General features: G+C 47.9%; 1 protein-coding gene across 1 annotated transcript in view; it reads left to right on the plus strand.

Moving 5' to 3' along the window:
* The window catches only part of LOC133342840 (F-box only protein 10-like), a 22,176-nt gene extending 3,811 nt beyond the window's left edge, over positions 1-18,365 (plus strand). Inside the window, 14 exon segments of the mRNA XM_061552159.1 lie at positions 4,993-5,605; positions 6,320-6,681; positions 6,956-7,128; positions 7,758-7,893; positions 8,353-8,614; positions 9,361-9,510; positions 10,351-10,487; positions 11,491-11,561; positions 12,913-13,065; positions 15,408-15,443; positions 15,446-15,703; positions 16,753-17,063; positions 17,689-17,883; positions 18,300-18,365. Of these exon segments, the coding sequence (XP_061408143.1) occupies positions 4,993-5,605; positions 6,320-6,681; positions 6,956-7,128; positions 7,758-7,893; positions 8,353-8,614; positions 9,361-9,510; positions 10,351-10,487; positions 11,491-11,561; positions 12,913-13,065; positions 15,408-15,443; positions 15,446-15,703; positions 16,753-17,063; positions 17,689-17,721 (2,695 nt within the window). The 3' untranslated portion in view covers positions 17,722-17,883; positions 18,300-18,365.
* The last annotated feature ends 2,269 nt before the right edge of the window (positions 18,366-20,634 follow it).

Genomic DNA, 20,634 nt, shown 5'->3' on the forward strand with positions numbered 1-20,634 from the left:
TCACCATGATCATCACCATCAGCATCACCACCATCACCATCACCAGCATCACCACCATCAGCATCACCACCATCACCCTCATCACCACCATCATCATCATCACCACCATCAGCATCAACCACCATCATCATCACCATCATCATCACCATCAGCATCACCACCATCACCATCACCAGCATCACCACCATCAGCATCACCACCATCACCATCAGCATCATCATCATCACCAGCATCATCATCACCAGCATCATCATCACCAGCATCATCATCACCACCATCACCATCATCATCACCATCATCATCATCACCACCATCATCACCAGCATCAGCATCACCACCATCAGCATCACCACCATCATCATCACCATCATCATCACCACCATCATCACCCGCATCAGCATCACCAGCATCACCACCATCAGCATCACCACCATCATCATCACCACCATCATCATCACCACCATCAGCATCATCATCATCACCATCATCATCATCACCATCATCATCACCACCATCAGCATCACCACCATCATCATCATCATCACCATCATCATCACCATCTGCATCACCACCATCACCAGCATCACCACCATCAGCATCACCACCATCACCATCATCACCACCACCATCATCATCATCACCACCATCATCATCACCAGCATCATCATCACCAGCATCACCATCATCACCAGCATCATCACCATCACCAGCATCATCACCAGCATCACCATCATCACAACCATCAGCATCACCACCACCATCATCATCACCACCATCATCATCACCAGCATCATCATCACCAGCATCACCATCATCACCAGCATCATCACCATCACCAGCATCATCACCAGCATCACCATCATCACAACCATCAGCATCACCACCACCATCACCATCATCACCACCACCACCATCATCATCACCACCATCAGCATCACCACCATCATCATCACCAGCATCATCATCACCAGCATCACCATCATCACCATCATCACCACCATCAGCATCACCATCATCATCATCACCACCATCATCATCATCACCACCATCATCATCACCAGCATCATCATCACCAGCATCACCATCATCACCAGCATCATCACCATCACCAGCATCATCACCAGAATCACCATCATCACCATCACCACCATCATCAGCATCATCATCACCATCATCAGCATCACCACCATCATCACCATCACCACCATCATCCATCACCATCATCACCATCATCACCATCACCACCAGCATCATCATCACCACCACCATCATCACCATCACCACCATCACCACCACCAGCATCACCACCATCATCACCATCAGCATCACCACCATCATCACCATCATCACCATTATCATCACCACCATCATCACCATCATCACCATCACGACCATCACCACCATCACCACCACCATCACCATCATCACCATTATCATCACCACCATCATCACCATCATCATCACCATCAGCATCACCATCATCACCATCACCACCATCACCACCATCAGCATCACCACCATCATCACCATCAGCATCACCACCATCATCAGCATCACCACCATCATCACCATCACCACCATCACCACCACCATCATCATCATCATCACCACCATCATCACCATCAGCATCACCATCATCATCATCACCACCATCATCACCACCACCATCACCACCATCATCACCACCACCATCACCACCGTCAGCATCACCACCATCATCACCACCATCATCACCACCATCACCACCATCATCACCACCATCATCATCACCATCATCACCACCATCATCACCATCATCATCACTACCATTAACAGCATCACCATCATCACCATCACCAGCATCATCATCATCACTACCATCAACAGCATCACCATCATCACCATCACCAGCATCATCACCATTACCACCATCATCACCACCATCATCACCATCACCAGCATCATCACCATCACCACCATCATCACCACCATCAGCATCACCACCATCATCATCATCATCATCACCATCATCATCACCATCTGCATCACCACCATCACCAGCATCACCACCATCAGCATCACCACCATCACCATCATCACCACCACCATCATCATCATCACCACCATCATCATCACCAGCATCATCATCACCAGCATCACCATCATCACCAGCATCATCACCATCACCAGCATCATCACCAGCATCACCATCATCACAACCATCAGCATCACCACCACCATCATCATCACCACCATCATCATCACCAGCATCATCATCACCAGCATCACCATCATCACCAGCATCATCACCATCACCAGCATCATCACCAGCATCACCATCATCACAACCATCAGCATCACCACCACCATCACCATCATCACCACCACCACCATCATCATCACCACCATCAGCATCACCACCATCATCATCACCAGCATCATCATCACCAGCATCACCATCATCACCATCATCACCACCATCAGCATCACCATCATCATCATCACCACCATCATCATCATCACCACCATCATCATCACCAGCATCATCATCACCAGCATCACCATCATCACCAGCATCATCACCATCACCAGCATCATCACCAGAATCACCATCATCACCATCACCACCATCATCAGCATCATCATCACCATCATCAGCATCACCACCATCATCACCATCACCACCATCATCCATCACCATCATCACCATCATCACCATCACCACCAGCATCATCATCACCACCACCATCATCACCATCACCACCATCACCACCACCAGCATCACCACCATCATCACCATCAGCATCACCACCATCATCACCATCATCACCATTATCATCACCACCATCATCACCATCATCACCATCACGACCATCACCACCATCACCACCACCATCACCATCATCACCATTATCATCACCACCATCATCACCATCATCATCACCATCAGCATCACCATCATCACCATCACCACCATCACCACCATCAGCATCACCACCATCATCACCATCAGCATCACCACCATCATCAGCATCACCACCATCATCACCATCACCACCATCACCACCACCATCATCATCATCATCACCACCATCATCACCATCAGCATCACCATCATCATCATCACCACCATCATCACCACCACCATCACCACCATCATCACCACCACCACCATCACCACCGTCAGCATCACCACCATCATCACCACCATCATCACCACCATCACCACCATCATCACCACCATCATCATCACCATCATCACCACCATCATCACCATCATCATCACTACCATTAACAGCATCACCATCATCACCATCACCAGCATCATCATCATCACTACCATCAACAGCATCACCATCATCACCATCACCAGCATCATCACCATTACCACCATCATCACCACCATCATCACCATCACCAGCATCATCACCATCACCACCATCATCACCATTATCACCATCACCAGCGTCATCATCACCATCATCATCACCACCATCATCATCATCATCACCAGCATCACCAGCATCACCACCATCATCACCATCATCACCATCACCACCATCATCATCACCATCATCATCACCACCAGCACCATCATCATCACCATCATCACCAGCACCATCATCATCACCACCATCATCACCATCATCACCAGCATCATCATCATCACCAGCACCATCATCACCACAATCACCACCATCATCATCACCATCATCACCATCACCAGCAGTATCACCATCATCACCAGCATCATCATCATCATCACCATCATCATCACCATCATCATCACCATCACCACCACCATCATCATCATCACCATCATCACCACCATCATCACCATCATCATCACCAGCAGTATCACCATCATCACCAGCATCATCACCATCATCATCACCACCATCATCATCACCAGCATTACCATCATCATCACCACCATCCTCATCACCAGCATCACCATCATCACCACCACCATCATCACCAGTATCACCATCATCACCAGCATCATCATCACCATCATCACCAGCACCATTGCCGTTATCATGAATATCAAGTTCACTGTCACCTTACCATAAACCACCGCCGTCATTATTACCATAACCGCAATCAATCATCGTCATCATCAACACCGGCATCGCTTCACCGCCGTCTCTGTGATCGCCGTCCCCACGCTCATCTCTGTGCCCAGCGAAAGTGCCCGCCACGGGTTGACTCCGATGGGGCCCGGCCACTCACAGCGGCAGCAGCAGCAGCGTGAACGGGGAAGCCTGCGGAATCGACCCCCTTCTCAGTTTTAGTTTAATGGGACCAAGTCTTCGGCAAAAGAGCCTACTGACTCCTCGTGTTTACTACACAGTGCTGACTCGGGTGTGCATTGTGCTTCATGGGTAGCGGTCAGTCGGCGAGTGGGGGACCGCTGAGCCGTGGCGATTCGCGTCCTGGGTGGCCGCGTGGAGCCCTCGGCTCAGCCTGTGCAGTGCCGCCACAGCCGCAGCTCGACTCTGTCTGGAGATCTGTTCAATCAGTGCCCCCCCCCCCCCCCCCACAGCAGCTGGGGTCGGTGCTGATGTCGCACTCCATCGCTCCCCCGCCAGCCAGGGCTTCTTGCCCGGCAGCCCCTGGGCGATCTTCGTAGTGGCGGCAGCCTCCTCGGGTTGGGGGGCCGATCTTCTCCAGGAGCTGGAGCTGGCGACAGCTGCAGCTACCCACATTGGCGAAGGCGACGCGAGCAGCGGGGGGGGGGGGGATCCGTGACTCCGTTTTACCCCTTCCCCGAGGTCCACCCCCCACACTCGAGAGGGAGCCCCCCCCCCCCACCGTGGGCATCCCTCCGGCTCCACTCTCCATACTTGGGGTCGCGGTCACCACCACCCGAGCCCCTCACTCCAGCACGCGCTTTGTAACTTTGTTAAATCCCTTGGGTCATCCCTGCAGACCCTGCCACCCTGGGTCTCGCTGGCGACCACCAGCGGTGGTCGATGTTCGACAATCATTGCCCTGCTCTGTCCGCCGCAGCTTCGTGATGGAGGTGGGCCGCCTCCCGCTGGAGCTGTGGCGTCTCATCCTCTCCTACCTCCAGTTGCCCGAGTTGGGCCGCTGCAGCTCCGTGAGCCGCACCTGGCGGGAGCTCGTCGTCAGCTTGGACAAGACGCGCTGGCGGCAGCTGTACCTGGGCTCGCCTCACGCCTGCCGTCGCCCACCGAACTGGCCGCTGCGGCCGGAATTGGAGCCGCCGTCGTGGCGCGAGGCCCTGCGGAGGGCCCTCCTCGCCAACCGCGTGTGGCGCCGCCACGACAGCCGCTGGAGTACCGTCGATGTCACCGGCTGTCTGTACGGGCCCTTCTTCCGCAAGCGGCCCGAATGTCGCAGCGCGTGGGTGGGTCCCGGCGGCGACTACGAGAGCCTGCGGGTGGCGTTGGCCTCACTGCCGCCCTACAGCCGCGTGTTTCTGCTGCCGGGCGTCTACGAGGAGCAGAGCGAGGTGGTCCTGCGGGCGCCCGTCGAGATCGTGGGCCAGGGCAGCCTGGGCCAGGTGGCGCTGCTCGTCAGCTTTGAACAGCAGTGCCCCACCGTACGCCTCTGCAACCTCGTGCTCATGCAGGCCTGGTTCACGCCCATCATCTACAAGGTGGGACGGGGATTCTAAAAGTGGGCCGCGCAGTTTACAATGCGTTCATTCCTCCTTCCAGGTTCCAGCTGGTTGAGAACGAGAACGTGCGCCAACCGTGGGAGGCACCGCAAGATCGAGGAATCTGCAGATTAATGGAGGACTTATGTTTAGAGTTGAGCGATACATGATCGTGAAATTAAACACGATACACAAGGGCTGTAGCTTCACGTCCCTTTTTAAAATGGTTGAAGTGGTTAGATACTCGAGTTTCAGTGGTGCTGGCTGAACGGATATTGCCATGTCATTATCAATAGGGCTGTAATGCACTCAGTTGCTGAAGCTAAATCATGAAGCCACTTGCCAACCATGTAACCCATCGTTAATCAATTCCAGTCTCTTCCATCGATTAACATATCTAGGAAATTGCCTTATTGATGTAGTATTCGTGGTTTTACTTTTAATTTCCTCTCCCCTTACAGTTACTTCACCAGATATCTCTTCTTATCAGTATATATGGACAAATGTAACTTCATTTTTCAACAAATTTCTATATATTGATCACACCTTGCCTATTATCTCACACACTCTACGTTGCTTGCTAAATACTTCCACCTCCACAAACAAGAGCATTTAACACCCGCTATGATGTATTGAATAACTGTGAATGATTGTCACTGCGCCGTGACTGGCACGATAACCCAAAGCTGCGGTGCTCTTATTCCTGCGGCGCAGACGAGCGTGGGCCACATGCAAATGGACACGTGCAACCTGGAGAACGGGCAGGTGCAGGTGAGTGCTCCGGCCACGTGTCACCTGCGCTTCTGTAGCTTCAGCCAGGCCGGCCTTCACCTGCACGCCGTTGCACTGGCCGCTGTGGAAAACTGCGAGTTCTCTGGGAGCGAGGGCGCTTCTTTGACAGTGGAAGGGTTCCCTTCGACCGACCATAACTGGGCCTACGAGCACCTGGCTGCGTCGCTGCGTGCCGACCTGCTGGCGCAGTCCTGTGGCCTGCTGGGAGCGGACACCGCGCTGGACTGGCTGAATCTCGGCTTCGACAAGAAGTCAGAAAGCGCGCAGAGCGACAAAACAGCAGGGTGAGGGTCGAATCATCTTACCCCCTCTCCACTCCTTTTGCCACCGAGGTTCAAGGGAATCTAGGGTTCAGTATGACGTGTATATTGCTTGGAGACTATTGCTACTTATTTAGCGTGCCAAGGTATGTTACGCGTGTCAGTGAAATATTGTACTCTATTTTATACTGCGTAGCATACATTCCTGCAGTGGATCTCCTGGTGTAAGTTAACGTATGTAAAGAAAACGATTGCGCATCGTGCGTTGCGTGTGCCTTGGATGTTCCTGCGCATGCAGGCAGGCAGGAGACGGCACGGGAGCCACGCATCACAGCCAGGGAAGCAAGGCGGTGGGGCGGGTGGGAGGACGCTGCTGGAATGTCAGCCACAAGGGCCAGAACTGTGTGTCAGGGACTGCACATGCGGGCCTTTCAGACTCCATCTCATCAAAGGCCCACCGCCTCTGCAATGGTAAAGCTGCGTAAAAAAAAGCAATGTTCTTTTCAGGCAGGGGTGTGTGTGCGTGCTGGCAGAGGAAACAGATGCAGCTGTGAGAAAAAGTAATTTGTGCTGTTGATGTTTCATATGTTTCTATGTCGTTGAATTTCTTTTGTTCCATACGTAGCAAACCGTGCTGATCGGAGGTGCGGGGGAAGGACAACAAACTAAACACAAAAAGCAGTTCTAAAGAAATGAGTTTTCATTCTAGATGGTTTAAAAATGCATAGCTCCAGTGGCTTCCTAATTTCGGAAGGAAGAGCATTCCAGACGGCCGCAGAAACGTATCTTCCAGTGTGCGATGCAGTGACCGTCTTTGTTCGATGGTGAGCCCAAAGCCGCTGCGAGGATAACCGGAGTTTGCGGGATGGTTTATCAAGGCCACATACAGTGACACCTGCAATATGTGCATCCTGTGTTGTCGAATGAATGTGGCTGTGTTTTTTGCAGCCACGTTCTGGTGATTATTTGTAACATCCCTGGTTTATTGAATGAAATACCCTTACATTTCTGAAAATCCATTAAAATGTAATGATAATAGTGAATAAAAAATTATCCATTAACTCTTGTAAATTTGTAAATATCATCATGCACGGTACCAGGCATGAACCGTGATGGCAACCACCACGGTGACGCGCTGACCCCAGCGGTTAGCGAGGGGGCATTTCTCAAGGACAGCAGTGGCAGAGACACGGAGCAGGAGGAAGACTACAAGGAGTTTGCGCACCTACTCACGAGGTCACGACAACACTCTGATGCCCTTCGTTACATTCTTGCAAAATAAACTTTTTACTCTGATTCTGTTTGTTAGAAACAAAAGTTTCGACGAACTGTTCCATACTTTTTTCATAATATCCGTAACACGTGAAAACTATTCAAACAATCTGAGTTTTGTTCAAAAATGTAAAAAAAAATTGGTATAATTCCCGGTAAAAATTGACATTATGCTACCTCAGTAAAGTTAAAATGCACTGCTGTGTTCTTATTGGCTGCCCATATTGTGTTGTACGGGTGCTCCTGTCCTTACCACCGTGATAGACTTACACAATTTGCTTCAGTAAATAAATTGCAGGAAACGTGACTTTACTGCAACATTTTACTGCCGGCGCTGAATGACTCCCAAATTTCACGAGTGACTGAACAGCGGGGGCTTAAGAGTGTCTTGATGCTTTGGGTGTGCGCGTGTGCCGTGCGCAGATTGCCGGTGGGGAGCCTAATGACGGGGGCAGGGGCCTCGCTGAGCATGGAGGAGGTAGGCCCTCGGAGCCTGGAGGAGGAGCTGCGCACGGAGAAGGAAGCCCGCCTGTTGGTGCGTCTAATCTTGGGCTGCGTGGTGCAGCGCTGCCTCTTCCGGGATGGGCGAGGAGGCGTGCTGTCCTCCACACATGCCCATGTGCGTCTCCAACACAACACCTTTCGCCACCTCCACCAAGCTATCCGCTGCCTGCAGGATGCCAAGGTTGGTTGTTACATGGCTGGAGCATCGCTTCTTTATGCAACTTACCGCAGGGAAAGACTGGGAATCCATCGCTAACATTTCGGGGCCTCTTATAATATTGAAGGAATACCAATTCTAAGCAACAAAAATAATAATCCCAGAAATGCTCTATTTTCACACAGAGAAAATCTGAAAAAATACTTGGAATTCCTGTAAGAAAGGCCTGAGCTGTCATCCTAATGACAGCTACTCCGATGAGCACGGTTGGCTCCATAAGGTGCGAAAGAAGTTCAACATACACACTAATGTGGTCTCTTGGAGTGCTTCCCAAAGGTGGAGGGACTACTTTTACAAAAATGGAAAAGTCCGCGCTTTGGGACCAGGCTTCGTGCCTCCTGATTGCAATCTGCTGCAAATGGGATTCTGAACATTCGCTTTCATGTGAAAATCTTTGTCATATTCAATTACCATATAAGAGCCATTTCAAACGGAGTCGGGATATAACAGAAAATAGAATACCTTAATGTGATGTTAACATTTTTACCATCAAATCCATATTTAACTTAAAAGTAATTATATAAATCTAAATTTATAAAGCAACATTTTAAACGTACAGAATATTAGTTTGAATATGTGGTTGCATCTTCGTGCTGTCTGCTGTGCACACCATCTGAATATAACCCACACCGATTCGCTGCTACGCGTGGAGTGATTCCCTGCGTGGTGGTCTCCTGCTGCCGTGTTTGTCCTGTGGGCGCGTTCCACAGGTGCTCGTGTTTCGTAACGAGATCCACCACTGCCGAGCGTCGGGCGTTTTCCTGCGCCTCTCCGCTGGCGGTGTCATTGCGGAGAACGACATCCACTCCAACGGCGAGGCAGCCATCGACATCCGCAAGGCGGCCAACCCCCTCGTACTGGTAGGCACCACCCCTCATGCCCACCTGGCTCCTCAATAACCCAGCTACAAGCGGTCACCCCCACTTGCCGCACTTTCGACGAACGAGCTTCCGTAAGATATTTATTTTTTAACCATCTGACTTGCGAACGTGAATTCGCACTTGCGAACCGAACCGCGGAACTGTTCAAAGTGTTACGTGCAAATGTTCGATATTTCTTCTTATTTGTGAGTTTAACAATGGTTCCATTTTTTGTTGAGCCATAACACATTTATAACGCTGACCGTATGTGCATTTAAATACAGTACATTATTGCAAGGCCGTAGCCATGGAGTCAACATTGGGGGGGACCAAATCTTCCAGGGGGTCTGGGGGTCCCTCCACCAAAAAAAAACATCTAAATTTGAAAACTCATTTCCTGTCATTTCCTGCCTAAAATATTATAAAATTCACTAACACATAGGATGGACTTTTTCTTTATTTTTTACAATAATGTCTAATAGTGTTTTGTATTACATTGCTCTGTTTTTTCTTTTTTACCTTTTCTTGTTTCATTGTATATAATGGCAGAGATTAGGGATTAATAAAGTACAACCATAACCACAATCATATAAACAGAAATCTATTTTATATCAATATATTGGGGGGAACATTTTGAGCATATTTGAATATTGGGGGGGGGGGGGGGGGGGGAATGTGTCCTCCCCAATATTTATTATAATTACGGCCTTGCATTATTGTGTTCGACTTACAAATGGGGTCTCAGGAATGGAAGCCGTTCGTAATTTGAGGACTGCCCGTACTGCCCGAGTGCCTCCTAAATGGTGCCTGGTCGTGACAGAGCGTTCTTGTGCGAGGCAGTGTAATCGCATCCACGGGGGACAACGCACAGGAATCTTGGTTATGGGTGGTGGCCGGGGCATCATCCGCAGCAACCTCATTTTCAACAATCGCGAGGCAGGGATCTGCATCCTATACCGTGGAAACCCGCTCGTCAGGTGGGGCTGCCACCGCTCTCTCTCTCCTGTCTGGCGTCTCGGCTGGGAAACCGAATTTTGTCTCTTCATGTCTTGCCCTGCCGTCAGCCTGTGTTCTGTGTGCGAGCGCGTTTATTGAAATAGAAGTGTCTTGCTGAGAGTAACTGTCCTTGTTCATTTTCTACATTACCGTTGGCGATTACACGGTACGATCTTTTTAGTTGACAGAGTTGAGAAAATATTTTGTTTATGAAGAAAAATGAGTGTAACATGATAAGTAGGTTTGTGTTTGTCCTAATGGTCAACTGTGTCCACATTGGTCACGTGGACATTTGAGTTGGGAGCAAAATAGATGGAACAAATGCATTAATGTCTTAAGGTTGCTCATGCAACCTTGATGAGGTCGAACATGGAGTGCAAAATCCTAATGAGGCCTCAGGTCACTTATGAAATGCGGTTTTATTCAAGCTTATCGTTAAAAATGCCACCATCTGTAGGATGGGCTGGTACCAGCTTCACTTTAATAAGCTATTGGATAATTAAGACGATACAAATGCAGGTATTTTTGAAGTGTGTTTAGAATTTTATACTTTTAAATTCTTATGCATAGTCTATTCTTAAGTCAATTTAATATACATATTAGCTTTTTTCCTCTTATTTCAAATCCTTGATGATTTGTTTGAATTGCACCTAAAATTATACTTCATTTAAAATGAATGAACAAAATGAAAGTTCTACCCTATAGAATGTTTAATATTTATTTACTTCATTTTGTTTTTCCTGTGATTTGTCCAATTGAACTTGTGTTACATTTGTTTCTTTTTGTGACTCATATTATTATTAGAAAAATAGACTTTTGTGTCAATGGGCTTTTACCTAATTTCGATGCAGGTCATCTATGTACTCTGTGTATAAAAACATATTGGAAACATCCTTTAGAAAAAGAAAATGTTTTGGTCCAGTATGCGATGAAAAGATAAACTTGTGTGTCCTCTTATTACAGCGATTGTGTTTTCTCCTTCAGTGGCAATTACATTTATCAAGGACTGGCAGCTGGGATTGCAGTGAATGAGAATGGACTGGGTCTCATTACAGGTGATGCATCTCCGTATACACCGTCATGTGTTGCGCCATCACAGGTGACATACGAATAATAATTAATCACCACTCACCGCTCCATTGTCTCATCACAGGTAAAGCTCTTCCGCTGTTCTCTTTTCCATCATTACAGGACACTTCACCCTGCCGACAATGGGGAGTACAATGGAAACAATCATTTAGGCCTCATACTTTATTCTTGCTGAGAACTATCACGGTTGAGGCATATCATTTCTGTGTTACTATAAAGGCGGTCCCCACTTTTACGCCATTACAATGCGTTCCTGCAAACCCCGTCGTTGTAAAGCAGATCGTGATAAATCAGACCCTATATTCCCAAAGACAGTAGAAACCTCACTTGATAATGTGTTTTTCCTTTTCTCAGCCAAATTTAGCAGGGTTTAATAGGTAAAAATCTCCAAAAACACGTCAGAGTAACAAAAGCTCCAACTCAAAGTGACTTCGGAATTATGTAAATGTGTAAATTTGGATCATAAATCGTATTGTCGTAAACTCGAGACCGACTGCACAAGCCGTATAGGGCTAGCTTTGAGACAATTTTATTAAACGCCTGAAACATGTTACACCTTGTTACAGATTACATATTACCATGGAAACAGTGCACATATTATTTATAGAAGTAAAAAAGGCATCTGCACAAAATGGTGTTCATCTGTGCTAAGGAGCAACTGTCAAGTTGCAGTTTTCGTCTTTAACCAAGTAAGAACTCAAGAGACCAGGATTGCCTCATATGCAAGATAGTCTCACACTTGAAGACTTCATCTTTCCAGTAATAAAAAAAAACTGATCAATCGATTACAAAAATAAAATGTATTTACATGAACTGACGTTGCATACAATAACCATCAGCCATCCTTCATTTTGATAACGTTTACAATGTTATAGCTATTCTTGGTTCTTTCGGTAAAGTCACGTATAAAAGTCACGTAGAAGGGAAATAATAAAATAAAATAAATATATAAATATAAAATAAATATAAAACTATAAAAATTATCATGACGTTTCGACTGCAACACAAGCAATCATCATCAGGTGTGAAATCTGATGATGATTGCTTGTGTTGCAGTCGAAACGTTGTGAGAATTTTTATTGTTTTATATTTATATTATTTTATTATTTCCCTTCTACGTGACTTTACCGAAAGAACCGAGAACATGAATCCCTGCAGTCACGAAAGCAGCTTTGAATCGAGAATGTGATAGCTATCGGTGCCCTTGCCCACTTTCGTCGTCCCAGGTAAGGTGGCACCTCGAGCAGGGCGCGGACGCACGTGTGCCCCATGCAAGCGAGACAGCGCGGCTGACCGCGCGCACTTCTGCATTGGTAGGTAACCTGATACACGAGAACCAGCATGGCGGCGTGGACATTCGCAGAGGAGGGGACCCGGTCCTCAGAAACAACCTCATCTGCCACAGCGCTTGCGATGGCGTGGTGATTGGGGAGCGAGGCCGGGGACTCATTGAAGGCAACAGCATCTGTGGTGAGTGCACTTCATTCAGCGTCGCATCTGCCAGGCCTGCGGCCCTCTTGAACTCATGAAGCACTTCTCCAGTTTGGTTTTCTGAAATTTGAAATCCCAATCGAGCGCCATCACACATCTCCCATCTTCTTAATTACATTATACTACTATATACAGTGTGAGGCTCTACCTATATACCTCATAAGTATATATATATCATGATTAATCAAATTATTAATACAAATTTATTATTACACTGACAATACTGGCATGAAATCGTGAGTTAAGAATGAGCAACACAGGGCCATATATGTATGGCCTTTTCCCAGTTCATTGTTGTTTCCTCCTTGCACCCCTCCCGCCGCCACCCATCCCCCCCCCCCCCCCCCCCCCCCGGCCACCCCCGCTCACCACTCGCTCACGGCCTGGTGAGCCCAGGACCCCTTCAATGCCTGGATATTGAGGCGGAAGACGAGAGGCAACCAGTGGCACATTTGTGTCTGACGGATTCCTCGATGATCCCCATAGCCGGGAAGGACTTCGTGGGGACCTTCTTTGTGGTTCCCACGCTGTCCCAGGGGACGGTTCTTCTGGACCTGGGACGAAACCAGATAATCTCACCGCTAGGCGGCATGTTCCTGCAGTCACGAAAGCTTCGCATCTTATTTTTTCTTAGTTTTCAACTTATGCCATTTTTACTTGTGCCGTATTTACCAGCCACCTGGTCTCCATATTTCGTCCAGGGTGAGCGCAGGAAGACCGCATGGGGGGACGTGTCAGAATACAACGGGGGGGAGGGGACTTCCACCTCCCTTTCTTCTGTATGGCTGCTGATGCAGATGCAGAGCAACAACTACAATTTCACATTCAGGCGGGAAAGCCAGCAGATGCCTCTGTTGTATTTGTGCATCGGGCATTGCGCTGTCATACGTTGTTACGGTCACCCTGTTCTGGATGACCACAGTTGCACACGAGAAGGTTTTTCATTTTCCATTTGTGTGTCAGTTATCCACATCTGCTATGGTTTGTGCAGTGGATGCGGTTTAGGGTGGACCATGGACTTTGTGGAAGGTCAAACCCATGGGACAACGACAGTGAATAATGGACGTACAAATGAGTCGAAAACAATAATTCTTTAATCAATTTGTAACTAAATGGTGACAAGTCATGGCTTTTGTAGGGCGGAGAGTGGCACTGCATTTAGTATTTGGTTGCCAATAAAAAAAAGCATAATCGTCGAGAGACGGCAGCAGGAGAAAGTTAATATGAAAAACGTGTGACACGTTTAGAACATTAAAGAGCTGGAGAAAGAACTGCAATTAGGTGGTAAAAATAGTGAGGCATTCCGAACCCCGTCAGGTTCTAGGAGTGTAGTATTACTTCCCCACCAGCTGGCAGGCTGACCCTGTCAAACAAGTATGGTGCCCTTCCAATTTAAGCAATAGCACACAGGTTTGGAAACCTTTTTACCGCACACCTGCTTTTCAAAACGAATAATTCGCTTTAGTTTAATGTTGTGAAAAATAAAATGACAATTTTTCCTTTGAAATTCAGCAGCCTACCACTTACATTGACAGGGCTGGAACGTATGCCAACAAAGGTCATACGCCCTGCCCAACCTATTTTAGTATGGGGATACTTTTACGTTTATTGACATGCACAAGCCAGGAGCCTGCCATTTGATTAAGAACATAACTACAACCGGTGTTTGGATATAATGGTGAACCGTTAGCGGACGTGAAACTCCGAAACCTCAAATTTCTTGGCCATGAAACACATTACGGTGACATCAAATGTGCACAGGCTGTACAGAAAAGCTTGAGATGATGTGACCGTATCTCAGGACGCTGTAAACATTGGGGTAAATTGTGAAAGCAAGGGGAACGAGCAATTGGCAAAGTGAATTCATATGCAGTTTGCACATATTTGGCAAGGTACTCGCTCGATAAAACTTCACAAGTGAGAGGGCTGTTGCACTTGTGTCTCGTATTGTGTCCCGTTTGCTGTCCGTCTCGTTTGCATTGTTCTCTTTATTTTGTTGTCTTGATTGTAATGTTTGACGCATTTAAATTTTACATCTCACGTCCCCGATGTCTGACTCGTATATCGTCTAATTTTTAGTGCCTCTCTTATTTGTCACACCCATGAATGTTGTGGGTTTACCCTCCAACACACCGGTAATGTGCTGAAGTAGTAACTAATTGGCACGTTTTGTTTACGCGACAAAACTCACCAATTGGCTGCGTCGGGTGGTGGCGGGTTTAACGACGCGTCTATATATATTCACGAGATCTAACCCAATATTGGTCGCGAAAGCCCGCCACTGCGTGTTCAATTTACCAGCGTGCGTTGCTATGCTGCAGAAAACAAGGGCTGTGGAGTGTGGATCATGGCGTCGGCACACCCCACGTCCTGGGCAACGTGATCGCGCACAACGGCCTGCACGGGGCCGCCGTCTTCTGCCGCAAGGAAGGTCCCGTGGAGGCGCATGGCGGCCAGGCGATGTACCGCGCCGAAGGGGAGGGCCCGCATGGCGACGACGCGGAGCTGCTGAGCTGGGAAGGGGACGGCGACCCGCTGGAGGAGGCGGAGCGGCGCGGTGGCCACGCGGCCATCACCACCACCATCCTGGAGTACAACAACATGCTCTACAATGCAGGTGCTTCATAACTCTACGTATGTACTGTGTGCAGGGCCGGATTAAGATTTTGTAGGCCCCTGGGCTACAGGTACTGTGAGGCCCCCAGTAATATTTTCAAAAGGAAAACAAAGTTCAAGAAAATTAAATTTATTTTTACAAGGCTAACCACAAATACTAAATTCAGCATTCACAAAGTGAAATAACGTCTCACTTCATTTCTGGAGGCCCTCCAGCTGGCGGAGGCCCCTGGGCTGCAGCCCCTAAAGCCCCCGTGCCTTAATTCGGCCCTGACTGTATGTATGTTGGACTTCTTTTGGGCTGTACGTAGCCAACCGTGCTAGTCGCAGGTGCGTGAAATTTGTATATTTTGTGGAATTCAGAAGTAAATGCAAAAGGCAAGATTTCAATACATTTTGGGTTTTTGTAAGGTAAGCTGAAGCTGCCATGCGTTTTAGATTTGAAGCGCTTGATACAGTAAATCTAGCTGTGACGGTCCCACCTGATGACGGAGACTTGTGTTGCCTCCGAAACGTCGTGATTTATTATTTTATTTCTATTATTATTTCTATTATTGTGTAGTATTTATGTTATTATTTATTTATTTTTTTACTTACGTGACTTTACCGAAAAAAACCTAAGAGTATCTGCCATGCGTTGCACAATTGCGTGTGGCTCGTCGGCACATGGCACCATGAAGGCCACGTTCCTTCGTTGAAAAATCCTGCACCCGATGACTGTCGAGTGTGGGTGGAGGGAGGCCGAGTGATGTGATGGTTGTGTATGTGGACATTGCTGATAGAATGCAGAGGACTACTTTTCGTATTCCACCTCCATTCTCTCAGCCTTGCACAATCAGCATCCACCAACCTCTCCCAAGTGCTGTATTTTCAGATTGTGTCAGAAATAAATTAAAGAATACTAAACACGACCTTTGGTTGATATCACATTTACATTCAAAGATTCAATGACTGCTTTGAAATATGAACTAATTGTTATTGCACGTGCTCTGCCAAGCCTATGTGCTCGTAAATCGGTGTAAAATGTTTACAACGCTGCGTCGCCTCCAGGGGCAGGGGTGTTCGTGAAGAGCAGCGAGTCGCTGACGGTCGCCTGGAACGCGCTGCACTGCAATGAGGAGTGCGGCGTGGCCGTGCACAAGAGCACGGCGCTGGCACGCATCGCCAGCAACAACGTGAGCTGGAACGGCCGCGGGGGCGTCAGCGTGCGGCCCAGCTGCAAGGTGGAGCTGCAGGGCAACGGCGTCTACCACAACACCGGGCACGGCATCGAGTCTTGCGGCGAGGGAAGCCTCATCGAGAACGACGTCGTTACCAGTCGTGGATGTGGCCTGCGCCTGGCCCAGGATGCACGCATGCTGGTGGGCAGTCGCATGCGGTCTTGCCATGGACTTACGTATTGTGGACATTGTTTATCCAGTCACGCGACGTTTTTAAGAGTCGGCAGATTCCTGCCAAGTCTTATTATTATGTTTTATTTTATTATTTTATTACTTCCCTTCTACGTGACTTTACCGAAAGAACCAAGAAGATGAATCCCTGCAGTCACGAAAGCTTTAAATCAAAATTCCTGCCAAGTGTTTGCAGCATGAAGAGTTGTCGCTTTGTGTAATTCCAGTTGATTAAATTTCGGCGTCGGGATGTTTGGCCAATACCAGTTACATTGCATGTGTTTATTCGGAGGAAACTGGTGAATCCAGCGGAGGTCCATGCAGAACAGGGGAAGAACATACAAACTGACAGCAAGGTGCATGAGCCAGGAATCGAACCCAGAACCACTCTGCCAACCTGTCGCTAAAACTAATGCAATGCAGTGTGGTTTAGAAACAAAAACAATTGAGTATTATTTTAGTTAAATATTCTATTTAGGTCTTGTGGAATGAGGGATTTACGATTTTTTACTATTTTATCTGTGATGGAAATCATCATCCTTCTGATGTTATTCAAATGTGAACCACGTTATGGTTACTCATCCACTTGCCTCAGGGCCACGAAGAAGCCAACAGAGATGAGCAATGAAGCACGCACGAGGAGTCCCCTTCGACTCGCGTGCTACGCCGCGTCGAGCAGCGGGTGCACTGGGCCAGGGGTCGGCAAACCTGCGGCTCCAGAGCCGCGTGCGGCTCTTTGGCTGCTCTCTTGTGGGGCAGCCGGCGGTAAAAAAAAAGGAAAATCTTAAACGTAAATGAACGTAAAAAGTATGTATTCAATGTGGCAGGGAATGGGTCACTATGGAATGCTTAGTGACTACAGATTTTACAACAAACTGTATTGTTAAAGCATAACTAAAGGGGGGGGGGAAACTAAAGATGCAGTTTATTCCATCACCTATTTTTTTATTCCATCACTTATTTTGTTTATTCCATCACCTATTTTGTTTATTCCATCACCTATTTTGTTTATTTAAGTCAGAATTTGTCATCTGTATACCTGCTGCTGTGTTTGCGTACAAGCAGCTCTGCGTGGTAAAAAAAATGGTTCTTCTTTCAAACGCTGCCAACACCTGCCCTGGACAATGAAGGGCAAATACAAGTTATTGAAACGTCACGTGCAATACTTGCCTCTGGGCCGCGCTCTCTGGATGCTGTCTTTCGCAGGTGCTAAAGAACCGCGTGCTGTCCCTTCACCGCTATGCGATGGCGGTGTTCGAACGCACGCGCGGGACCATCCAGGCCAACCTACTCTTCCAGAGCACGGGGTACGAGGCGCTGCACATCGAGCTGAGCAGCGCGGGCGACGTGCTCATCCAGGGCAATGAAATGGTGCCTTTCCCTGCGCCAGGGTGAGCGCTCGCGCAGCCCGTCGTCTCAAGCCGCATCCCCGCAATGCATGAATCCGCCTGCTTGCTTGGAGACGCCTCGCACGTCAGACCACAGCAAGCTCAACACAGCACCCTCACTTGTAGTTCTATTAGCAAGCTTCATGGGCCTCCCACCGGTGCTGTCTCACTCCCTGCCCCAGTTTTAAATCCAGCTCAAGCCACGGTTTCTGTCGAGCGTCTGACTTTTAGGACGCCGTATTGATCCACACCGCGTTGCTGCCGCTGCTGTTCTTGTCCCTCCGCAGCGTGTGCCCCCCCCTCCCCCCCCCCCCCCCGCGCGTGCGGTGCGAGCCGGGCTCTCGCTGGGGCCGTCTGGAGGAGCCTCCACCGCGACCCGCACTCCCTCTCCTCGAAGCGACCCGTGGCCCCCGCTCCGTGTCCATGGTGACGCGGCTGGGCGGCGGCGTGAGCCAGGGCTGCTCTGGAGGAGGCAGCAGCGTGTGCACCCTGCTGTAGCCACGGGGGTACGCCGCCGTAGGTCCCCTGTGCGGGTCAGTAGTTGCACACTGTCCATTTGTAACTCGATAATAGGGGGCTTTGTTGGGTTAGATCGCGTGAATATAAATGTGGTGTCGTTAAACCCGCCACCACCCGGCACAGCCAATTAGTAAGGTTTGTCACATAAAACAACGTGCCAATTCGTGACGATACAGCAGCACACCGCTTGTGTGTTGGAGAGTAAACCCACAAAATTTACAATCTATTTGTAACAGCTTCTGTACGTGATGGTGTAAGGTAGCGTAAGCAGTGCTACTTTGGTGTAGCTTTACTCGGCAAGCGATTGTCCCCGCAGGTGATTGGTCATATTTGAGATTCAGATTTTTTTTAATAATCGGGTTTTTAAAATTTTATTTTTTAAATAATTTTACCATTTAATTTCTTGTTGCATCTCCTTTGTACAGTTTTGTTTACTCCGTTACCTCGAAGGTAAAATGAATGTATTTTGTATATAATTTACATAAATTGCAATCAGGTGTGATACACATGTAATGTGAGTATAAGAATCGATTTGATTGAATCAATCGTCATGTTGCAAATGTTGACACGTTGCAACATAGAATGAACTTGTGTCTGTATTGCAATAGTTGCGTAACATTACGTTTTCAGCAAATCACAATACAAAATATATTTATTGTTGTGTACCAAGAAATACCTAAGGATGCGATTCCACTCAACCCACACTTTTGGCCTTCTTACTCACGTGGCACCCGGTTAATCACAGCGGCCGTCAACACACTCGGTAGTGGTGAAGTCTTGATCACAGTTCAGCACACAACATGGGAATTTGAGTTGTTTGGCGGGTGGCAGCTCCCACCCCGTCTCCTGGGGGGGCCACGGAGTTTCTTGGCGGTGACCCAGAGCTCCGTTTGGTGCCCTTACGTGTGGCTTAGCGTGCGAAGGTGTCGTTGTGGACAGTGCCGGATTAAGCTGATGCAGGGCCTGTAGCATGTTATAAAACGGGCCCTAAATAAAAAAACACGTAAATATTAAAATACCAATTTTTAACATGTATAGTAAAATAATTGTATTTTTTTATTTGCTATACAACCAGATACAACAAATCGCTAACCGTAAACACTCAGCATAGTACTATAGTAATAGAGCAAGTACAGAATCACTGAACGGAATTGATAGCTTGAAAGCATTTAGCGCGGGGCTCTTTAAAGTGCAGGGCCTGTAGCATGTATAGCTACTTTGCTACTCGGAAACCCGGCACTGCTTGCAGACGCAGACATTCTCGTCTCGCCGGAAGAACCCGATGGAGCTGCAAGGCTGTGCTTCACAGGTGTAAAACCCAGGCTGGGGGTGGCAATGGATGGAAATCGCAGAGAAATTACAAAAGCTGGCGGAATTCCTTCCACCAGATAATCGTTCCGCTCAGTCTTGGCTTACTCAAATCCCACATGCCGTTTTTTTATTTTACTTGTGGAGTGCTGCAATCACGAGCCTGCGTGCTATTTCGTTTTATTTATTTTAATTAATCATTAATTCAGTTTTTAGCCCGTACAGCACTTTGCGACTTCCGGGTGAAATCTGTTTTAAGAGTGTAAAGTATTTTTCCTAGATAAATTAAACCATCATAAACAGAATAATATTGGCAAAGGTAAAAC

This window comes from Lethenteron reissneri, chromosome 16 (assembly GCF_015708825.2).
Source record: "Lethenteron reissneri isolate LAM-NWPU_2019-01 chromosome 16, ASM1570882v1, whole genome shotgun sequence".
In the NCBI taxonomy this organism is placed as follows: Eukaryota; Metazoa; Chordata; class Hyperoartia; order Petromyzontiformes; family Petromyzontidae; genus Lethenteron; species Lethenteron reissneri.